We start from the raw sequence: 17,823 nt of genomic DNA on the forward strand, positions 1-17,823 counted from the left end.
TCCCTAAATATATAGTAAAATATAGTATTAATTTAACATGAATATTCAGATTACTGAATGTTTAACAAACTTTCAGCTTTTCTTACTGTTGCTTGATTTGAGTTTCTTTTTCTCTACTTTCAGATCTTAAGGTGAATTACAATGCTCTCCTTTTATTTCAAAATTTCATATAATCTGCAATCTTGAATATAACAGGATTTCTAGGTTTAAAAAAAAATGCTTTTGTCATCCTTTTACTGGGTAAAAAAGCTATGGATCACTCCTTTACAACCTACTTGTAAAAGAAGCATAGTAGAAATGGAGAGTAAATGTGAGATACAGAAGAGAAAATAGTTTCTGATTTTTAGCTATTGAGCCTACTATGTGACACTGCTTGCCTGTTTATTTTTAGGTATCTAAAATTTTCTATAAGTATTTGAGATTTAAATACCTTGTTTTGGAAGAACTTCGTGGAACATGGACTTCATTTCTGCCATATCTGAATTGTTGAATATAGTTTTTTCCTTCAAATAAAAAAATCAGTTATTAGTATTCTTCACAGATAAATTTCCAAAGCGCATTGCTTGAGATATTTCCATTAATTTAAGAAGTAAAATCACAATTCCTATAAAAAAAGGACTACCTATCCTTGTGTAATTTTCCCCTTAATTTCATGTAGGTTTTTACATTGAAACAAGGTCGAGAGAGTTCATAGGTCTTACATACTTTAATCAGTGGTGGTATTAATTGGAAGGCTGCATTTTGTAAAATTTCCCCTATCCTATCAAAAAATTGGTAGGCTTGTTTTTTAGACAAAGATAATTAGTAGATAACAGCTGAAGAAAACAAAGGCATTTATTGGCAGCCACCTTGGTTCACACTGATAGCATCTCCCTTGAATGGTGGGTGACGTAAATAACATGACCATTTGGGAGGTGGTGGTGTAAGGCAGGTAGTTAGGGAAAGATGAGGTAGTAGGTAAATATTTCCTAACATTCTCACTTCTTTCAATAGCTAACAGCTGGTTTCTACTTTTAACTCTTTTGCTATAACAACAAAAGCGCCCTAAGGATCAGTTACTGGCTGCAGAGCTGCAAGTTATAATGAAGTAACACAAACAGGTGAAACTGGCTCTTGAACAGAAGTGAGGTATGCTTTCAGTTTACTATTTTCCTTAACAGATGCTATATATTAAAAGTGCCAGCGAATACCCTCACAAGTGTTCTGTTACTATCCCAGCATATGTGCCATCTCTGGCTGATGACATTTTTGTTCCCAGTGTTAAATCTCACATCAGTGCTGTGCCATAATATTCAAGGTGGTCTGGACTGTAATTTGTAGCGTGATCCGTTTCCAAACAGATGTTCTCCAAACAGTCCTACCCATTAGTGATATTTCGCCATACTGACGTAACCTTACCGTGTGTCTTTCACAACATCCCCACCACAGAAGATTTATTATTTATAAAGTGGTGATGCTGGCTTGGTGCCTACCTTTACCACCCACTGCAAATGAGTTGTAATCAAGTGAAGCTGCTTCTAGTCTTAGTTATTCCCACTCCACTACTACTTTGACATTCCTAAAAGCTTCCTACTCTTCACCAAGCCCCTTCCTCTTATTCAAATTCCTTTCAGAACATGTAAAGGTCTTGAACCTCTATTAGCTTACAGAACTTTGTCATCAGAATTTACCCCTAAGCTGCTGTGTCTATCACTAACTGGAATCTGAGATAAATGCAATATAAGCAATTTCCTTAGAATATACAGCACCACCTGCCACATTCTCTCGTTACTTAGGCCTGCCAGTGGTACCTAGTGATCATTTCTTCATTCTTCCCTTCCCCTATTTTATGTTGAAAGCTAATAACATTGCAGATTCCTGATTAGCTTGAGTATAATAACACAAAGTCTCTCCATTAAAGATACCATAATGAAAATATTCATTAGACCTTTATTTGGGCCTAATCTGACATATGCTATTGAAAAAGAGGATATGCATTATAGATGTTGATAAATGTGAAGGAAACACAATAACTAAGCATTTTTATGTTACATTTTTTATCACCAAAGTGCTAAAATTGTGGGTGAACATACACTTAACTCAGATGTTTTACAGACTAGCTATGCCAGCTACCCAGAATTCAATCACTATCCTTTTGCTTCTCTGGTCTATACATCTTTCACATCCAGCATCTGGACTGAGGAAAACAATGAAACTTGGTGCAGTACCAAACCTTAGTTTTCTGTTTGACTAAGCTGCCATTGTTACTGGAAAGGGCGTGGGGGGCCAAAGGCCTGGTAAGGAGTGGGTTGGGCCTGGCGTAGGGAAGATTAGGGCCATCACATGCCTGGGTGGAGTGTCTGCTTTAGTAGGGTTGGTTCTTGTTCCTATCCCCCCACCCAGGAACTGTCTGGAGAGAAACAGGAAGGGAAAGGCTAAAATAAGCACGGTGGTGGTTGGATGGTTGCACTGACAAGGGTATATTGTCTTGATAATTAACTGCCCAGGTATTCCAGAGTAGAAAGGGGCATTTATTTCCTTCCCCAGGTGGCCTGCTAGTAGCCAGACATGGATGTTTTGTCTGGTGTAACATGGTCTAGCAGGAGTCCCCAATCCCAGGCCGCAGACGAGTACTGGTCTGTGGCGTGTTGTAGGTACCAGGCCGTACAGCATGAGGTGAGAGGCAGGAGAGCGAGTGAAACTTAGGTTCTTATAGCACCGGTCCCTGGTGCCAGAAAGGTTAAGGAACCACTGCTCTAAAGAGTTGTGGCTCCTTCTAAGGATACTTTCTTATTGGTAAGGTGTGTAACACTGGGGACAGGTGGGCCAAAGAAGCAACATACCAGTTATGGCCAAAATTCATTTATCATACAACTGCTGTATCATTCAGTTCAATAAATATGTGTCTACCATGTGCCAGGCACTCACTGTTCATTTGTGAACAAAGCAGACAAAAAACAAATTTTGCCTTTTTGAAGCATACACTCTAAGTGGAAAAAATAATAAAATGCTAGAAGGTAGTAAGTGCTGCAGAAAATAAAATAAGGGGATTTAGGAGTGCTGGAGATGGTGGTGGGTATTGCAATATAAATAGGAAAATCATGGTCTCATTACGAAGGTAAAAATCATTGTAATCTCATTTTGGTGTGTGTTATGTCTTAAAATTACAAAACAAAAGTCAAAAGCCTGATGATATCTATGGTTATGGAAGGTACAGGAAAATGGATACTCTTGTTGGTGGATGGGTTTGTTGGTACAGCTCTTTTAGATGGACATTTTATAATAGCTATTAATATTTTATAGTATTTACTAAAACTGCGTATTTTTTCTGATGCAAACATTCTACTTTTAGTAATGAGCCCTAAAGACAGAAAGCATGAATGTCTAAAGATAATAAGAATATTCACTAAAGCATTTCATTGAACAGCAAAATGTTCATAAATGGGCAAATCTAAATGTTCAACAATATGTCAAAAATTAAATTATTGAACAGCCATACAGTGGAATACTGTGCCAGATTTTAAAATGATACAGATTGTCAAGGCATTTTAAGAGAAACACGTTAAACTGCAGAAATAAAATTACACTAATAGAACTCAAACTTTTATTGCTTAGAGAATGAGTGTTCATTAATCATTTTTTGAAACTCTTGGTCTAGGTAATTGGAAAATAATCTATTGCTTCCTTTACTCCCATAGTTTTAGTTTGTAATTTCTCCTAGAGATAATGGTTTTAGATAGATGGTGCATTTCAAAGTCATGACTAAGTAAGCAAATCTGTCATAGCCACTTGAGCTAGATGTCCAATATTAATCCAGAAGAACTTGGAAGGAAACCAAATTTTTTGTCATGAAATATTTTACTAAGCTTTCGGAGTGAGACTTAAAAGAGGTATAAGTCTAGGAAGGATTACTATAAACCAGTCATACATACTCTGATAACATAAGTTAATCTTATAACTTGGACACGTTAAAAATCTCTAGAAGGATTTAGTTCAGTAATAAAACTAAATTTTGGGTGTAGGACTGGACAAGAGCACAAAGCATGCTTCTGAACCTTGAGAATATCAGAGGTCCTCAAATTTTATGCTTGCACAACCCCCCAGAGATTTTGAAAACCTAGGTAGAAAAACTAGGTACCCCTTTACACATTTTTAAAGTGACATGTAAACTGGTTATGTTTCAAGTTATAAAGGATATAATTTCCAGCATGTTTAAAAATAACATATCAGTCTGTCTAAAAGTATATCCAATATAATCTAAATACCATAGCAATTTGATAGCTAACATCCGTTAATTTAAAAAATGTATTTTTTAGTCAGACAATTTACATTTTTTTTCTCCCTAGTCTTCTATTTCCATTCTACTTAATTTTACTTTAAGGTAATATATTTTCATGCTTGAACATATTTTAGTGATCATTCTACTACTCTGCGGCAAAAAGTTACAAATTTAAGTGAAATAATTTTAAATATTCTGGATTGAGTTATTACAATTAGTGAAAAATTGGTCAAAACAAATTATACATTAATATTGAACATAAAGTTAATGGCTATATATCTATTAATAAGGATAGCATTTTGGATGTAAACGCTGGACAGTAAAGGCTGGAGTAGAAAAAAGATGCATTTTTAGTGACAAAGGAATTTTTCAGAGTGGACAGTAAATGTAATATAAGAAGAGGAATTTGGGATTATATGTACCTATGTAACCATAATTTTTCTTTCAACAAACAAAGAGTCCAACCTGCCAGCCACAGCTAAATGAGGGAGATACAGTGGATAAGAACCACTTTCTCTTCTTGAAGAATTTGGGGGAGGTGAGGTGGGGATAGAGACATAAATAAATAGTTACAATTTAATACAACTTTAAGAAAAGTATAACTGTTGTGCCTTAAGAAACCAAAACCATGAATGACTTGGTTCAGGATAGGTGACTGGCTGGTCTCTGAAGAATTATTAAAATTAGAACCAGTCCCAGAAGGAAGAATGGGGGTTTACTACCAAGATATATTAAGGGAAGGGTGCTATAGACAAAGGGGAAAATACACTCAAAGAAAGAAGCATTGAAAAATAAAAAAGCCTGAGGGAATGGCCATGAATACAGTGTATATACTGTGGTGGAACTACCTAGGTGGAGGCCAGTTCCTGCTCTCAGCCTTGAATGCCATGCCTTAGAGTTTGAATTTTATCTCCTAGAGACAGGAGGGAGCTAATTGGATGGCTCTGAGTGGTTGTGTGACATAAGATTCAGTTTTTAGAAACATTTTAGACCAAAAAAAAAAAAAAAGGTAAGGAGATTAGTAAGAAAGCTGTAATTGTTTAGGTAAGATGATCAGAGTATGAACAAAAGGAGTGATAATGGGTATTAAGAGAAGATATGAGAGGTACTGAAGGATATACGAAGTTGAATTCAAACCACCACCACCATTCCCCCCAGTCTCTCCTATGCCAGGCACCCTCTGGTTGACAAGGAAATGATCAAGGATGACTGAGATTTCAAGCTGACGTGTTCGAGTGGATGGTGCAAGTATTCAAGTTGGGAACACAGAAGGAACAGGTTAGAAGGGAAGGGTGAAGACCATGATTTATGTTCAGACCTACTGAGTGTGGGAGTCCAATAGGAAAGTAAAAAATACGGAAGACCTTGAAAGTCAATGGTACAGTAGTATAAACTATAGAAATGTATATAATCTCAACTGAGAAGTATGTGGAAAGATGGTACATGGTAGGGTTAGTGGTAAAATGAGATAACAGTATAGTGTAGTGGTTGAGAAGGTTCTGGAGTCAGATTACTTAATTTTCTAAGCCTCGGTTTCATCTATAAGGCTTATAATGACACTGAATTTAGATGGTATATTAAATAACAATTCATGTAAAGCCATTAGACCAGTATCTATCTAGCACATGGTAAGAGCTCAGGGAATTTCCGTGATTCTTACTGTGTTGTACCATTACAATGTCATAAAATTAGATTCTTAGGAAAAATAAGTATTGACATGTTATAGTTACAGGCAAGCAGGTACACTTCAGAATTATCTACTCATCCCCTTTACACTCATATTTTTAAAAAAGTTATCTTAAAGGAAGAATAGTTTCAATGTCCACAAATCTTTAGCTTCTTTCCTGTCTAGCAAAGTGGCTCTTAAACTTTAGTTTGCTTGAATAACAGTACAGTTTTAGTACAAAATCATATTTTAACTGTAGAGATAGTCTGAGGAATTTGTACAGTAATTTTGAAAATAACTTTTGCCCTAAGTGAATTACCCATTTACCAACCTCCCATTGCATCACCTAATATATATATATGTGTGTATATATGTATATATGTGTATATATATGTACATATATATAAAATTAAATTGTACAGACTAAAACCAGGTCTAGGAAAAGGTATCTTGTCCAACATCACATAGGTGGTACGTGGAAAAACAAGATTTGAACTCATGTCTGCCTGACTCCAAAGCCTGGTCTCTGGTTTTCTCTATGCTGCATCTGTAGGGATGGTCTGAAGACCCCAAATGGATTTAGTCTGGTGCCCCATTGTGGAAACATATTCAAGAAGATGTTAGGTAAGAGGAGAGTAGTACGGTGTGTAGAAACTAATGAAGATTAAAGTAACATATGATCTTCAGTTTCTTTTGAAAGGGGCAGTTTCGAAGCCCCTTTGCAAAGGAGGATGAACATAAAATATGAGTCAAACAGTAAATCCTACAAAAGTAAATGCAGCATACTGACTAAAGCACTATTTTTTTTTCTCTTTAGTTTGAGAATTGTGTCACAATCAGACTAATGTATGGCTCTAACCAACGTGTGTTTTTTCTTTCTTACACTTACCTTAATTTGAGGATTCACCATTCCAGTTGTCATGTTTGATACCACCCTGAAAGAAATCCCTTTGCAGGAAAAAATGCTTCTTTTTGTTCATGGATTTCCTTTACAGCATTAATATTATTTTTAAAAGAAGATGCCCTGGAACTTTCAAATCTCAAGCTTAATTAGAAATACATAATTGTTTAAAAGCTTATAAGTTTTGTATTTTTTCTCTCAGATTAGCTTATATGAGAACATGATGAGACCAAGATAATAGGTTAAATAGCTGAACAGGACTATTAGCTTTTCATCTAGCCATTTGGAAAATGTAGGCTATAGTCATATAGGGGGAAGACAGAGAAAGGGAATAGATTACTAAAATCTAAATTTAATTCCTTTTAATTCAGGGCATATACATATGGATCAGCAATATCAAAATGAAAACATACTGTGCATGCTAAAGCCAACTCTTGGTTTCTAAAAATGCTCAGGACAGGATTTGGATATTTTTAAAGCTATCCCAGGTCATACTAAAGTCTCCTCAGTCCATTTTGCTAGGTGCCCCAAGAAGCCATTCTGTGGATCAAAATAGTTATCCTCCATGTGTGCCTACCACTCATTAGCTCTTCATAATTCTTTTTTATCCCTTCATTAATTTATCTACAGCTTATCCTAATTGTATAAAACCTCATTTTTAAAGTCTGAAATTAAATGCTTTAGGGGTCCAAGTATTTTAAATAAGCGGCGACAGTAAAATCCAATGCATGATTTAAAACAAGCTTGTACTGGAGTTTATTTTCCTCTTTTTCTAATCAATCTGCTTCATGGTTATACTTTAAATGGAGTATAGGGCTGTATCCTGCCTCTCCTGCTGTGTGACTTTGAATGCGTTTCTTAACTAATTGGAGGTTTGATTTTCTGATAAAAGATGTTTAGTATCTATCCTGGGTTGCAAAATTTAAGTGAAAGGTGGATGTGAAAGTGCTTAGAAATGTAGTGTGACACTTATTATTCCAGGTTTAATTTTCATATTGCTAAAATAAAGAACTTGTTCTAAATTTCCCGTTAAGTACCTCCTAACTCTAAAAAAACCTTTGAATCCTCATCAATACCAAGGTACCTATAAGATAGTATGACATATTTAAAGGTGTTTTATTTTAAAAACCTGTTTTATTTATTTTTCAAGAGCATCTGCTGCCAAATGGTATTCTTAAATATATTTTTAAAAATATAATAAAGCAAACCTATGTCATAATATAATTCAAGATTGAAAAAATATGGATAAGTTTTTAAGTTGGTGGCAAAGAGTGAAAACCTTTAAAATTGTAACTAAGGGAATAGAAGCTTGATGTACCTAAGAATCTTGTATTTCTGATGGAGGTGACAAGTGACATGTTGCCTAACTACACCAGTAAATGAACCTGAAATATGGCAAAAAGAAAACATTGCTAAAGCATTTTGAGATTCTCAGCCAAAGTACAAATCATGTTTTCATGTGAGAGAGACAGACATAAATTGGTAGCCCTTGGCTCTCTATCCAGTTAAATGTTTTGCTGGCTTGCTAAATGTTTATAAAGTATTTGAACCAATGTTCAAAAGCCAGGAGATTTCATATAAAGTCCAAATTTCAGCTTCTCTTGACAAATGTGGCAGTGTCAAGCTTTTAATCCCACATGGCAAAATTTGGCTGGGAAGTGAGGCCCCTTTTAGATGAGCACAGGGAGTACTCCAGGTTTCATTACTGCTGTTGTTTCCCTTTACCTGCCCAGCTACCAACAGGCACCTGACTTTGCAACTTCAGTAAAATACAGAGCCAATGCAACATATTACATGTCAGACAGTTCTATTTTATCATTGATAGGCATTAAGAAGCAAAATTACAATCTCCCGGAACGAAGGGAGACACTAGAAGCAATCTCATTTATGTACAGGACAGGATATTTTTCTTTTGTGAATATTTAATAAGTTAGTTCCTTTTAAATAAATTCAATCTGCCTACTGCAGATTGTGGGGGTACAGCAAAGATTGTAGGAAAAATATTTTTAAAAATTTATTTTTTATCCAAGACTTGTGGTTGACTAATAGATGAATTTTAAAATGCGTATTAGATTTTTGAATGTAAACTAACATGAGAAAAAGGTAAAAGAGTTTTTCGGCTACAGTTTTACAATGTAATAATACTCCCTCTCATTTAAGTAGCTCCCCACATGCTAAGCAGAGTGCCTAATTTGGGTTGATAATGTTCATGCGGAGATGCTAAATAACGTCATGTGTCATGTATTTGGAAACCATAGTAGATTCTATTCTGTTTGCTATCTAGCATCTGCTAGTAGAAAAATGTTACAACATGTTCAATTTGGCTAATTAATCCAGACTCATGTGAATAAAATGTGTGGTGTCTAGCTTCTGGAATGTGCCTAGGCCTAAGAACAGGAACTGTTCTTGGGTGAACCTGGATGATGCCATTGGTTTTGGTATACTTAAGTAGCAGAAACTACTATTAAGTTTTAAATGACACATCCTACTCATGCAGAATGCCTCTTTCTAATAATTTTTGCTATTTTAAAATTCAATACTAGAAAGTGGTCCTAAAAATGTTAGCCATTAACCTTTAAAAAGTATTTGAAGACCTTTTTACATTCTCAGCATGAGATATATAGCTATCTTAACAGTATGCAAGGAAAGGGAAAGAAATGTTACTTTCCACAGTGTTTCTTAAAGCCTGATCCTCAGATCACCTGCACCAAAATCCTCTGGACAGTTATTTAAAATATAAATTTTTCTGGAAGTTTCCCCAGACCTCTGAATCAGAATCTTTAATTTTTAATTACGTTCTTCATATTAAACTTGAAGAATCGTTGTCTTAGATTCATTTACTTACTCAACAAATATTTAATGCCTACTGTGTGCTCAAATTGGACTGTTTTAGAAGTTATTAATAACTACTATACACTGACTACATACCATGTGCAATACACCAAGCTAAAGCACTTTATACATATTTGATTCAGTCTCTTCAACAATCAAATGGTTTTATGGCTCCATTTAATAGATGATAAATAGAATGAGTAAACTGTCCAAAGTCACCAGCTAGTAAATGGCCCTGTTTTTAAAATTCAGCTCTGATTCTAAAATCTGGTCTTAAGTGGTATATTATTTTGCCTTACTTGAATCTGAAGTCAACATAAAATTGTTTCAGTCTCACATGAGCACATTTCCTTCTACACAAAAGAAGTGACTGATGGAATGCTTTACTTAACTTTCAGTAATGATGGCTAAAAACAATCTATACCAATCTAAGTTTCTGCCCTCCCAGAGCATTTTCTTCCTTTCACTTATCTTTCAAATATAAGTTTAGGATAGGAAGAGTACATGAGCTTGGCAGTTTTAGGGTTTTTCCTTTGTGATTATAAAGTAAATTCTGTTCATAATGTATTAAGTGTTAAGTATAATCTTGATTTTGCAATTTTTAATAGGCTCTGATGAATGTTACCTAACAGCTATCATAAGAACACCAGGACCAATTAGGACTTGCAAGAGAATTTCAGGGAGAAAAATAACATTGCCTAAATTGGAGTGTGGCCAGATGGCCAGCAGTTTTCTTGGTATCTTCTTTGATAACATCAAGATTCATCTGTATATGAATTGCAGGGCCCACACATCTTTCATTAACAGTCCTTAGGGCACCATGAGTTGAAACTCATGAAACTATGCTGACATCAGTACACTTTGCTGCAGATTACATTGCATCAGCTCCAAGTGTAGGAAAAGCAGCAGTAACATTTTATTAAAAGGTAGGCAGTCTATGTCGCCAGTCCAGGGTAATAACACATACTCTACACAGACAGGCGGATTATATGCTAAACTCTTATTTGTAGGACACCACAGAAAGATACATGTGCTGAGAAGTGAGACGGATTCAACTAACTACTCATAGCATGGATAGATGTAGTTGGCATCTGAGAAGGCTTAATCATGATTGGAAAAGTATGAATACTTTGAATTATTCTTGCAAAAAAATGTTAAACAAGCCTCTAGACCAACTTCTGAATTCAGAAAATAAAAAAGGTGGCAAAGACCTGGCCTGAATACTTCAAAATGCCAATGTCAAAGTGAAAAAAAAAAAAAAAAAAAAAAAAGGATTGGGGTGGGGGCACTGTTCCAGATTAAGGCTAAAGAGTTACAATACCCACATAGAATATATAAAACTTTACTGGATCCTGATGATTTTTGCAAGGGGAGTGGGGGAGGAGAAGCTATAAAAGATATTCTTGGGTCAAATGGAAAAATGCACATACTAGATTTTAAATATTACAGAATTATTAATTTCCTTAGTTGTGATGATATTGTGTTTTCCAGGAGAACTTTATAATTCTTAGGAGATACATGTTCGAAATTTTAGGGGTGTCTGCCTATAACAATAGGTGTCTGCAACCTATTTTCAGGTGGTTCAATGACAATGAAAAAGTGTGTGAGAAGGACGAAATACGGCAAAATGTTAACAACTTAGATTTAGGTGAAGGGCATGCGAATGTTTATTGTATTATTTTAACTTTTTAATGTATGAATATTTTTTAAATAAAAAAATTGGAGGAAATACCATATTGGAAAGTCTTCAAAGGGGAAGCCAAAGAAAAGACTGAGTAGTAGGGACTACGCTGAGTTTCTGATAAACCTTAAGTTTCATAAGACTGCTGGCAATGTCTTGGGCATCCAGGAGACAACTCAAAATTCAGTCTTTCAGTAAGTAACAAAATAATACCATGTGCAGGGTAAATGATAGGCAGATTAATCTGATACAAACCATTTCTATTTAGGCATAAACATGGTGAAGCTAAGAACATAAGCAGCTGTTATAATAGTGGCTGTCATATAAGGTACAAAAAGTGCTAGGTAAGCAGAGGGGAAATTACTTCCTGCTGGGGAGAATCTGGATCCACATCTCCAAGAACAAGGAAGACATGGATACAGAATCACGAAAGGTTGGTGCTTCAGTGATTAACTTTGGAAGAAAAAAGAGTAGTTCATTTTGGTTGGAGTATGACTGCTAAGGAAGTAGAAATTAAAAAGGTTGGCTTGCACCCTTGTTGTTGTTTGGCTGTGTGTAAACAATTTTCAATTTACCTTAAAGTTCTCCTGGTCTCTCTCTGCCTCCCCCCCACCCCCGCCCGTCTCCCACAGCTTTAGGCATCCCACTGACAGGTTTTGAGTGAAGCCTACAGAAGGAACTACATGAGTTAATGTGTGACAGGTCTTGTAAAGAGCCATATGTAATACTATATTTTAAGGAATATTCACAAGCATTAAATTGTTTAATAAATCGTAGACTTTCAGGATTCGGACAGTCTACCTTTATCTAGAACTGCAAGTATGCTTACAAACCCCCCAGAAGAGGAGAGAGAATGAAAAGGGAGAAAATTCACAATGTGAAAACATGAGGCAGGGAATTAAGAGGTGTTGCTGCGGTGATGGGGGACCATCCTTTTCCTTTATAGCTGGGAATGGAAAATGATTTCCTTAAGCTCTGGAATTCTCTCTCCTCCGAAGGTCAGGGGGTGAAAGTACTTAATCGGAACTTGCGGAGGCGTGGTCAGGAGCTCCTTGCCCGAGTTAGGGCCCCCGCCCGGCGGACCGCACCCAAGCCCCTCCTGAACCGTCTGGCTGCAGCTGGGAAAGGAGGAGCCAATCGAGCGTCCTCGCCCCAACAGGCAGCCTCAGAGGGGCGGAAGGAGGGCGGGCCGCCGGCGGGCCACTGCCTGGCCGGCCCGGAAAGAAAACCTTCTTCCAGCGGAAGCAGCTCTGAGCCCCGCTCGCCTCCTCAGCGCTGTCTCTCAGGGGCCGTCCGACCCAGGCCTGCACCACGGGTCAAGGCCAAGAGACACTTACCTTACTTCGCGACTCCAGTGGGAATGTGCACTCCCTGGGGAGCGGGGGGCTCAGGCTATTCCTACCCTTCCGCCGTGACCCCATTCAGAAGTGCCAAATGCAACTTCCGGGCAGGACAGGGATTTTCGGAGCCCTAAACTCTTGTCCACCTAGGTAAGTGACCAGACGTCCCAGCACACTAAGGGCCAGGAAATCTGCTTCCTCCTCTCCCCTAACCCAGGCAGGTAGTCCCGACTATTAAATAACTTGTTAAACATGGGATGTCTGGTCACCCCTGGCCCCTTTTTGGGCCTACTTACCGATGCTTCTCTTCCCTGCGGCTCAACTGTTGCCCAGGGCAACGGAGCGATTTGGGTGTAGTGCAATCTACGTCACACTGTAGACGGGAAGCCAGAAGACTCCGTTGCCATTATCAGTTATGGCTGCCTTAGCTTCAGCGACAATTTCCGATTGAGTTGTCACTCTACCCTCCTGGAGGCTTACTCGATGGCCCGCCTAGCCAGCGGCACCCAGTGGGCGGTGGAGAAGGCGTGGAGCAGCGGAGCAAAGAAAAAGGGTTGCTCACTCTGATTGGGTAGCGTCACTGGCGCCAGTGCCTCGCTCTGATTGGGCAGCGTCGGTGTCCACGGCTCCGCCTGTTTTTCTTCCCCAGCTAGTGACCGGCCTGCGCCGGAGGGGTGGGGCGGGGCCGGAGGAGCCGGAGTGTGTGGAGGGGCGGGCGGGGCTGGGCGGGGCGAGTGGGGGAGGGGCGGGCGGGGGGCGGCGGTTGGGCAGCGTCGCCTCTCCGGAGGAGGAGGAAGGAGGGCGAGAGAGGAGGATGGCGGAGTCGGGGCTCCTGACGGTAACCAGGGACCGCTGAGGCGGGAGGGTGCCTGTGGGCCGGTTCTTCCTGCCTTCCTTCCTGCCCGTCGAGCGGTCCGGCTGGCTGTCGGTAGGGGGAGGCCCCGCGCGCCCTGACAGGCGCGAGCCGGCGGGGCCGGGGCGAGGCCCGAGGGGCCGGGGCCCTGGGAGGCGCCGCCGCCGCCGCCGCTTTCCTGGGTGCTGTCGCCAGGAGGGCTGGGCCCTGGGCGCCCGTTTTCGTGTGGGGCCCGGAGTCGAGCTCCAGGAGCAAGCCGGCCGGCTCTGACAGCGACCCGGGCCAGGCCTGCGGTGGCGGGCGGGCGGCCGGGACAGCGCCTGGGCGAGGGCGAGCCGGCGCGAGGGCGAGGGCCGGGGGCGTCTGGGGGGGACGGTCTTGTTGCACTTTGCTCCCTGAGCCCTCTGGCCCAGGCTGCTGGGCGACCCGTGGGCGTCCGGGAGCGCGTGTAAATCGTTAGCGGGGTCCCTGGCGCAGTGGTCGTGGTACGGGGTGGGGTCTTTCCTCGCCCCAAAGCCCACCATGCTCTCCTCGTCTCCTCTCCCTTCGGTGAAGAGTGGTGAGTAGGTTTTGGGTGTGTTGCCTGGTGAAGCGAGTTGTAGACATCCAAGACTGCCCTGTTGGACATGCCTGATGGCATCCTATTTCGCGGTAGCTTTTAGGGATAGAGGAAAAGTACTCTAACCTCCCGCCCCCCCCCCCCCAACCCCAGCTCTACGCTAGAGGCTTCAGGACAAAACGATTTTACTCTAGCCCCTCAGTATCCATTGTTTTGTACCATCCTCCTCCCCCGCCCCTTGCCTAGGTAAAAGAATAATGACTCCAGACCACTAATTGCCCTTCTCGCTGGAAATCAGAGGGTTTGTGTTACTGTGTTAGTATGGATTTACAAACAGGTGAAATGAATACCGATTTGGGAGCTGGAAAGAAGATGCTTTTGTGTGTTTTTAAGCTTTCAGCCCTTACAGTTGCTGATTCGATTTTCTTGTCTGTTGCTTTGTAGCATAATGGGGGTGATGAGAATAAAAGAGGAAGCGACGTTTTGCAACCTACCCAAAGAAATGTTTTCTAAGTCTCTGGGGATGCTGAAGCAAAATTGGGTTGCAGATGTGGACTGTATACTATTTGCCTCCATCATAACTATCAACAGTCTATATCTAAGCTTACACACCTGTGCAGTTTTGTACACTTCTTAAATGTCTGCAGCTTCTAGTATCAACTTAGATTACTGTATCAAAAACTTAATACGTGTTATGTTTTTCAGAATCCTAGAGTACATTCGTGTAACCAGATATTTTTGTATCTAAATGTAGCATCAACACTGAAAAAATTGTCTTAATTTTAAAGGCCTCATTTTATTAGTGTCCTAATCTCTGCCCTCACCCTTCCATGTCATAGCCTTTAAAATGGTTCGTTACTTTGTATTTGAAGAGATTTAGCTATTGGGTACAATTAGTAACATTCGGTAAGCTTATATTTATAGTTTGACTATATCACGTGTTGACGTTTTTCTGTGTGACACTGACAAGAAATTTTAGGAATGAAGAATGTAAATGACCATTTCCTACATGCAGAACTTAGACTGAATCTGATAAATTTTTTATATACTTGTTTGGACATAAGGTACACTGTAAAACTTTAATTATGAACATATATTTGAAATATAGACCACAGACATGAATAAAAGCTTTGTGTAAGGTTTGTAACTTTTAGATGGCTTAAATGTAATATAAAGCTAACATGTACAACAATTTCTTTTTTTTTTCCAGTTATTGAGAATTAATGGACATACATCACTATATAAGTTTAAAGTGCACAGTATGGTAGTTTAATTTACAGATATTGTTAAATAATTACCGCAATAGGTTCAGTTAATCTATCTTCTCATATAGATACAATAAAAAAAAAAAGGGAAAAAAATTCTCTTTGTGATGAGAACTCTTAGGATTTACTCTAACAACTTTCCTATATATCATATAGCAGTGTTAGCTATAGTCATCATGTTGTACATTACATCCCCTACTACTTATTGTGTGACTGGAAGTTTGTATCTTTTTATCACCTTCCTCTAATTCCTGCCCCCAACCTCCCAACCTCCACCTCTGGTAACCACAAGTCTGATCTCTTTTTCTATGAGGTTTTGTTTGTTTAGATTCCACATCTAAGTGAGATCTTACAGTATTTGTCTTTCTCCGTCTGACTTATTTCACTTAGCATAGTGCCTTCAAGGCCCATCTGTGTTGTCGCAAATAGTAGGATTTCCTCTAAAACTATATTCTTGAAATGCCAGTTTCGAGACATGGACCTGGCCTGTCTCTAAGGTTACTACTTTTTCCCAAGGTGTATTTTCAGTTTTTGAAGAAACTACATTTACGTCAGGTTGGCATTGTTTTCTGATTTCTCATCATTAATATAATTTTAAAGTGCTTAAATTTTTCTCTTATATTTATAAATTGTTATGAATTAAAGAGTAATATTAAGAGATACCTTAATAGCTTGCAGCAGGATTGTTTTTTAGTTTTTGAACTACCATATTCAGAAAGTCTATCAGGGCTGTGTTTTGATAATTGTAGCAAGAGCCACACACAACTTGTGAACTACAAACCAGTCAAAAATTTGAAACGTTGCTCTTTTTGAAAAGAACAACAAAATGATAAATTCTTTTGTTAGACTTGCTATAATTATGCTTTTAAAATATTGCCGTTTCTTCAGTGTCTTGGGACAGGGCTTGTTCCATGTTCAGAGAGACATAAACTGGAATTCTCTGTAGAATACTCCCAAAGATGGTTTCTGAATAACTGTTAGTATATTTTTTGCCTTGACTTACCCATGTGGATTGTGGGGGAAGAGTGAATAAATTTGGAATTCTTTATTTTCCAGGCAGTTAAATTGCAGTTATATTTGTTTTGAAGATATGTTGGATTATCAATGTCTGTTGTGTAATTTAATATTTCTGTAGGACTTGTGTTCTTTAAACAATTTAATTTTCAGATTTTTTTAGTAAGATGATATTTAAATATAAAAATAACCTGTTGCGTTTTTTAACTAAAAAATATGCTCTTACCTGTATCTGCAGATACAAAGATTAATATTTTTTGGAGGTTGAAGGTTAAATTTAAATGAAAGAATATATCTTTAGAATTCAGTTTACTATATTATTCATGTATCATTCATATATGAAAAAGCATAAAATCTATGCTTATAACAAAAAGGAATCCCAAAAGAAAACTAGACCCCTCCACCCCCCAAAAAAACAATGAAAGACCGAACAAATTGACCCACAAGTTCTTCATGAGTTCTGAGGTTTATAATTTGGTCTTACCAGAAGTGTTCTTGAACTAGTTTATAAAATATCAATTAGGAGAGGAAACTTAGATATAAAATGAACACTTTGACATTTCTCAATAAGACTAGTAGGAAACTGATAAATATTTTGTTATTGATTAGTTAGAAATTGACTGCAATTATCAGCAGACTGATACATGAAGTACTTTTATGTGGTACTTGAGAAATGAGTACTGCAAATATTAAATTGGTTGCTAGTTTAGTTTATTGTTACATTATATACATTATATATTATCCATTAGGCATATTATAATTTAAGGCTAAATCTTTCATATACATATTTGTATATATGAAATTTGTTATCTTGTTATACCTGTCTTCTGAATTTTGTCTACTTATACTGCATCAAAGATCTTTCTGGAAATATTTTCTCTGTTCATATAGTAGTTAAAATTTTTTATTTTCCTACCTTTCTGTCCACACGTTTAAAATCTGAAAAATGTATACATTACAAGGTGACCTGTGGTGTGCTTGAACTTGATATAGTGTTCGGAAATATCATTGTTAATCAGTGTAGGTTGAGAGGAACACACATAAGTCTAAGAGACTGATTTGTGCTCTAAAATATGTAGTCACATTATTGTAAGGTAAACTGTGTTTTCTCTCTTTGTTGGGTATTTTCCCCAGTTCAAAACCTTTTAGCAAATCGAAGTTCTAACACTTGAAAAAAATATTCTAATAACAAAAGGGCTCTTCAGCTATTGAGATCTTGGTACATGTGTGCTTTTTGAGAAAGTATGAAGTTCCCATTACGAAGATTTGAAAGAACTAATTAGATTTCACACCATATATCTCACTGCAGCTTCTCTAAAGATCAGAACTGGTTGCAAAAAGTAGTGCATACAAAAGGGAAGGGATCTTTTATCAGGAAGGATGAACCTATTGCTTTAAGCTAAAACATGATGAAACCTTTAAAGGGTATAGTTGGTCCCTATGTGAAATGAACC

General features: G+C 38.2%; 2 protein-coding genes across 6 annotated transcripts in view; one reads left to right on the forward strand and one right to left on the reverse strand.

The window, feature by feature from the left end:
* The window catches only part of BBIP1 (BBSome interacting protein 1), a 14,798-nt gene extending 1,608 nt beyond the window's left edge, over nt 1–13,190 (reverse strand). The window contains exons 1-2 of one of the 2 annotated variants that reach the window (XM_016145727.2): nt 12,975–13,190; nt 431–503 (exon numbers count right to left, since the gene is read on the reverse strand). In XM_016145727.2, coding sequence (XP_016001213.1) covers nt 431–476 — 46 coding nt within the window. In that variant the 5' untranslated portion in view covers nt 477–503; nt 12,975–13,190. Of the gene's footprint in view, nt 1–430; nt 504–12,675; nt 12,777–12,974 lie in introns of those variants that run through there. The other variant, XM_016145728.2, reaches the window with a different exon arrangement.
* The window catches only part of SHOC2 (SHOC2 leucine rich repeat scaffold protein), a 65,302-nt gene continuing 60,179 nt past the window's right edge, over nt 12,701–17,823 (forward strand). For 2 of the 4 annotated variants that reach the window (XM_036223701.1, XM_016145725.2), the window contains exon 1: nt 13,928–14,090. The gene's annotated coding sequence lies outside the window, so the exon portion shown is untranslated. Of the gene's footprint in view, nt 12,829–13,429; nt 13,517–13,927; nt 14,091–17,823 lie in introns of those variants that run through there. The other 2 variants (XM_016145724.2, XM_016145723.2) reach the window with 2 other exon arrangements.

Source organism: Rousettus aegyptiacus, unplaced genomic scaffold, assembly GCF_014176215.1.
Source record: "Rousettus aegyptiacus isolate mRouAeg1 unplaced genomic scaffold, mRouAeg1.p scaffold_m13_p_6, whole genome shotgun sequence".
NCBI lineage: Eukaryota > Metazoa > Chordata > Mammalia > Chiroptera > Pteropodidae > Rousettus > Rousettus aegyptiacus.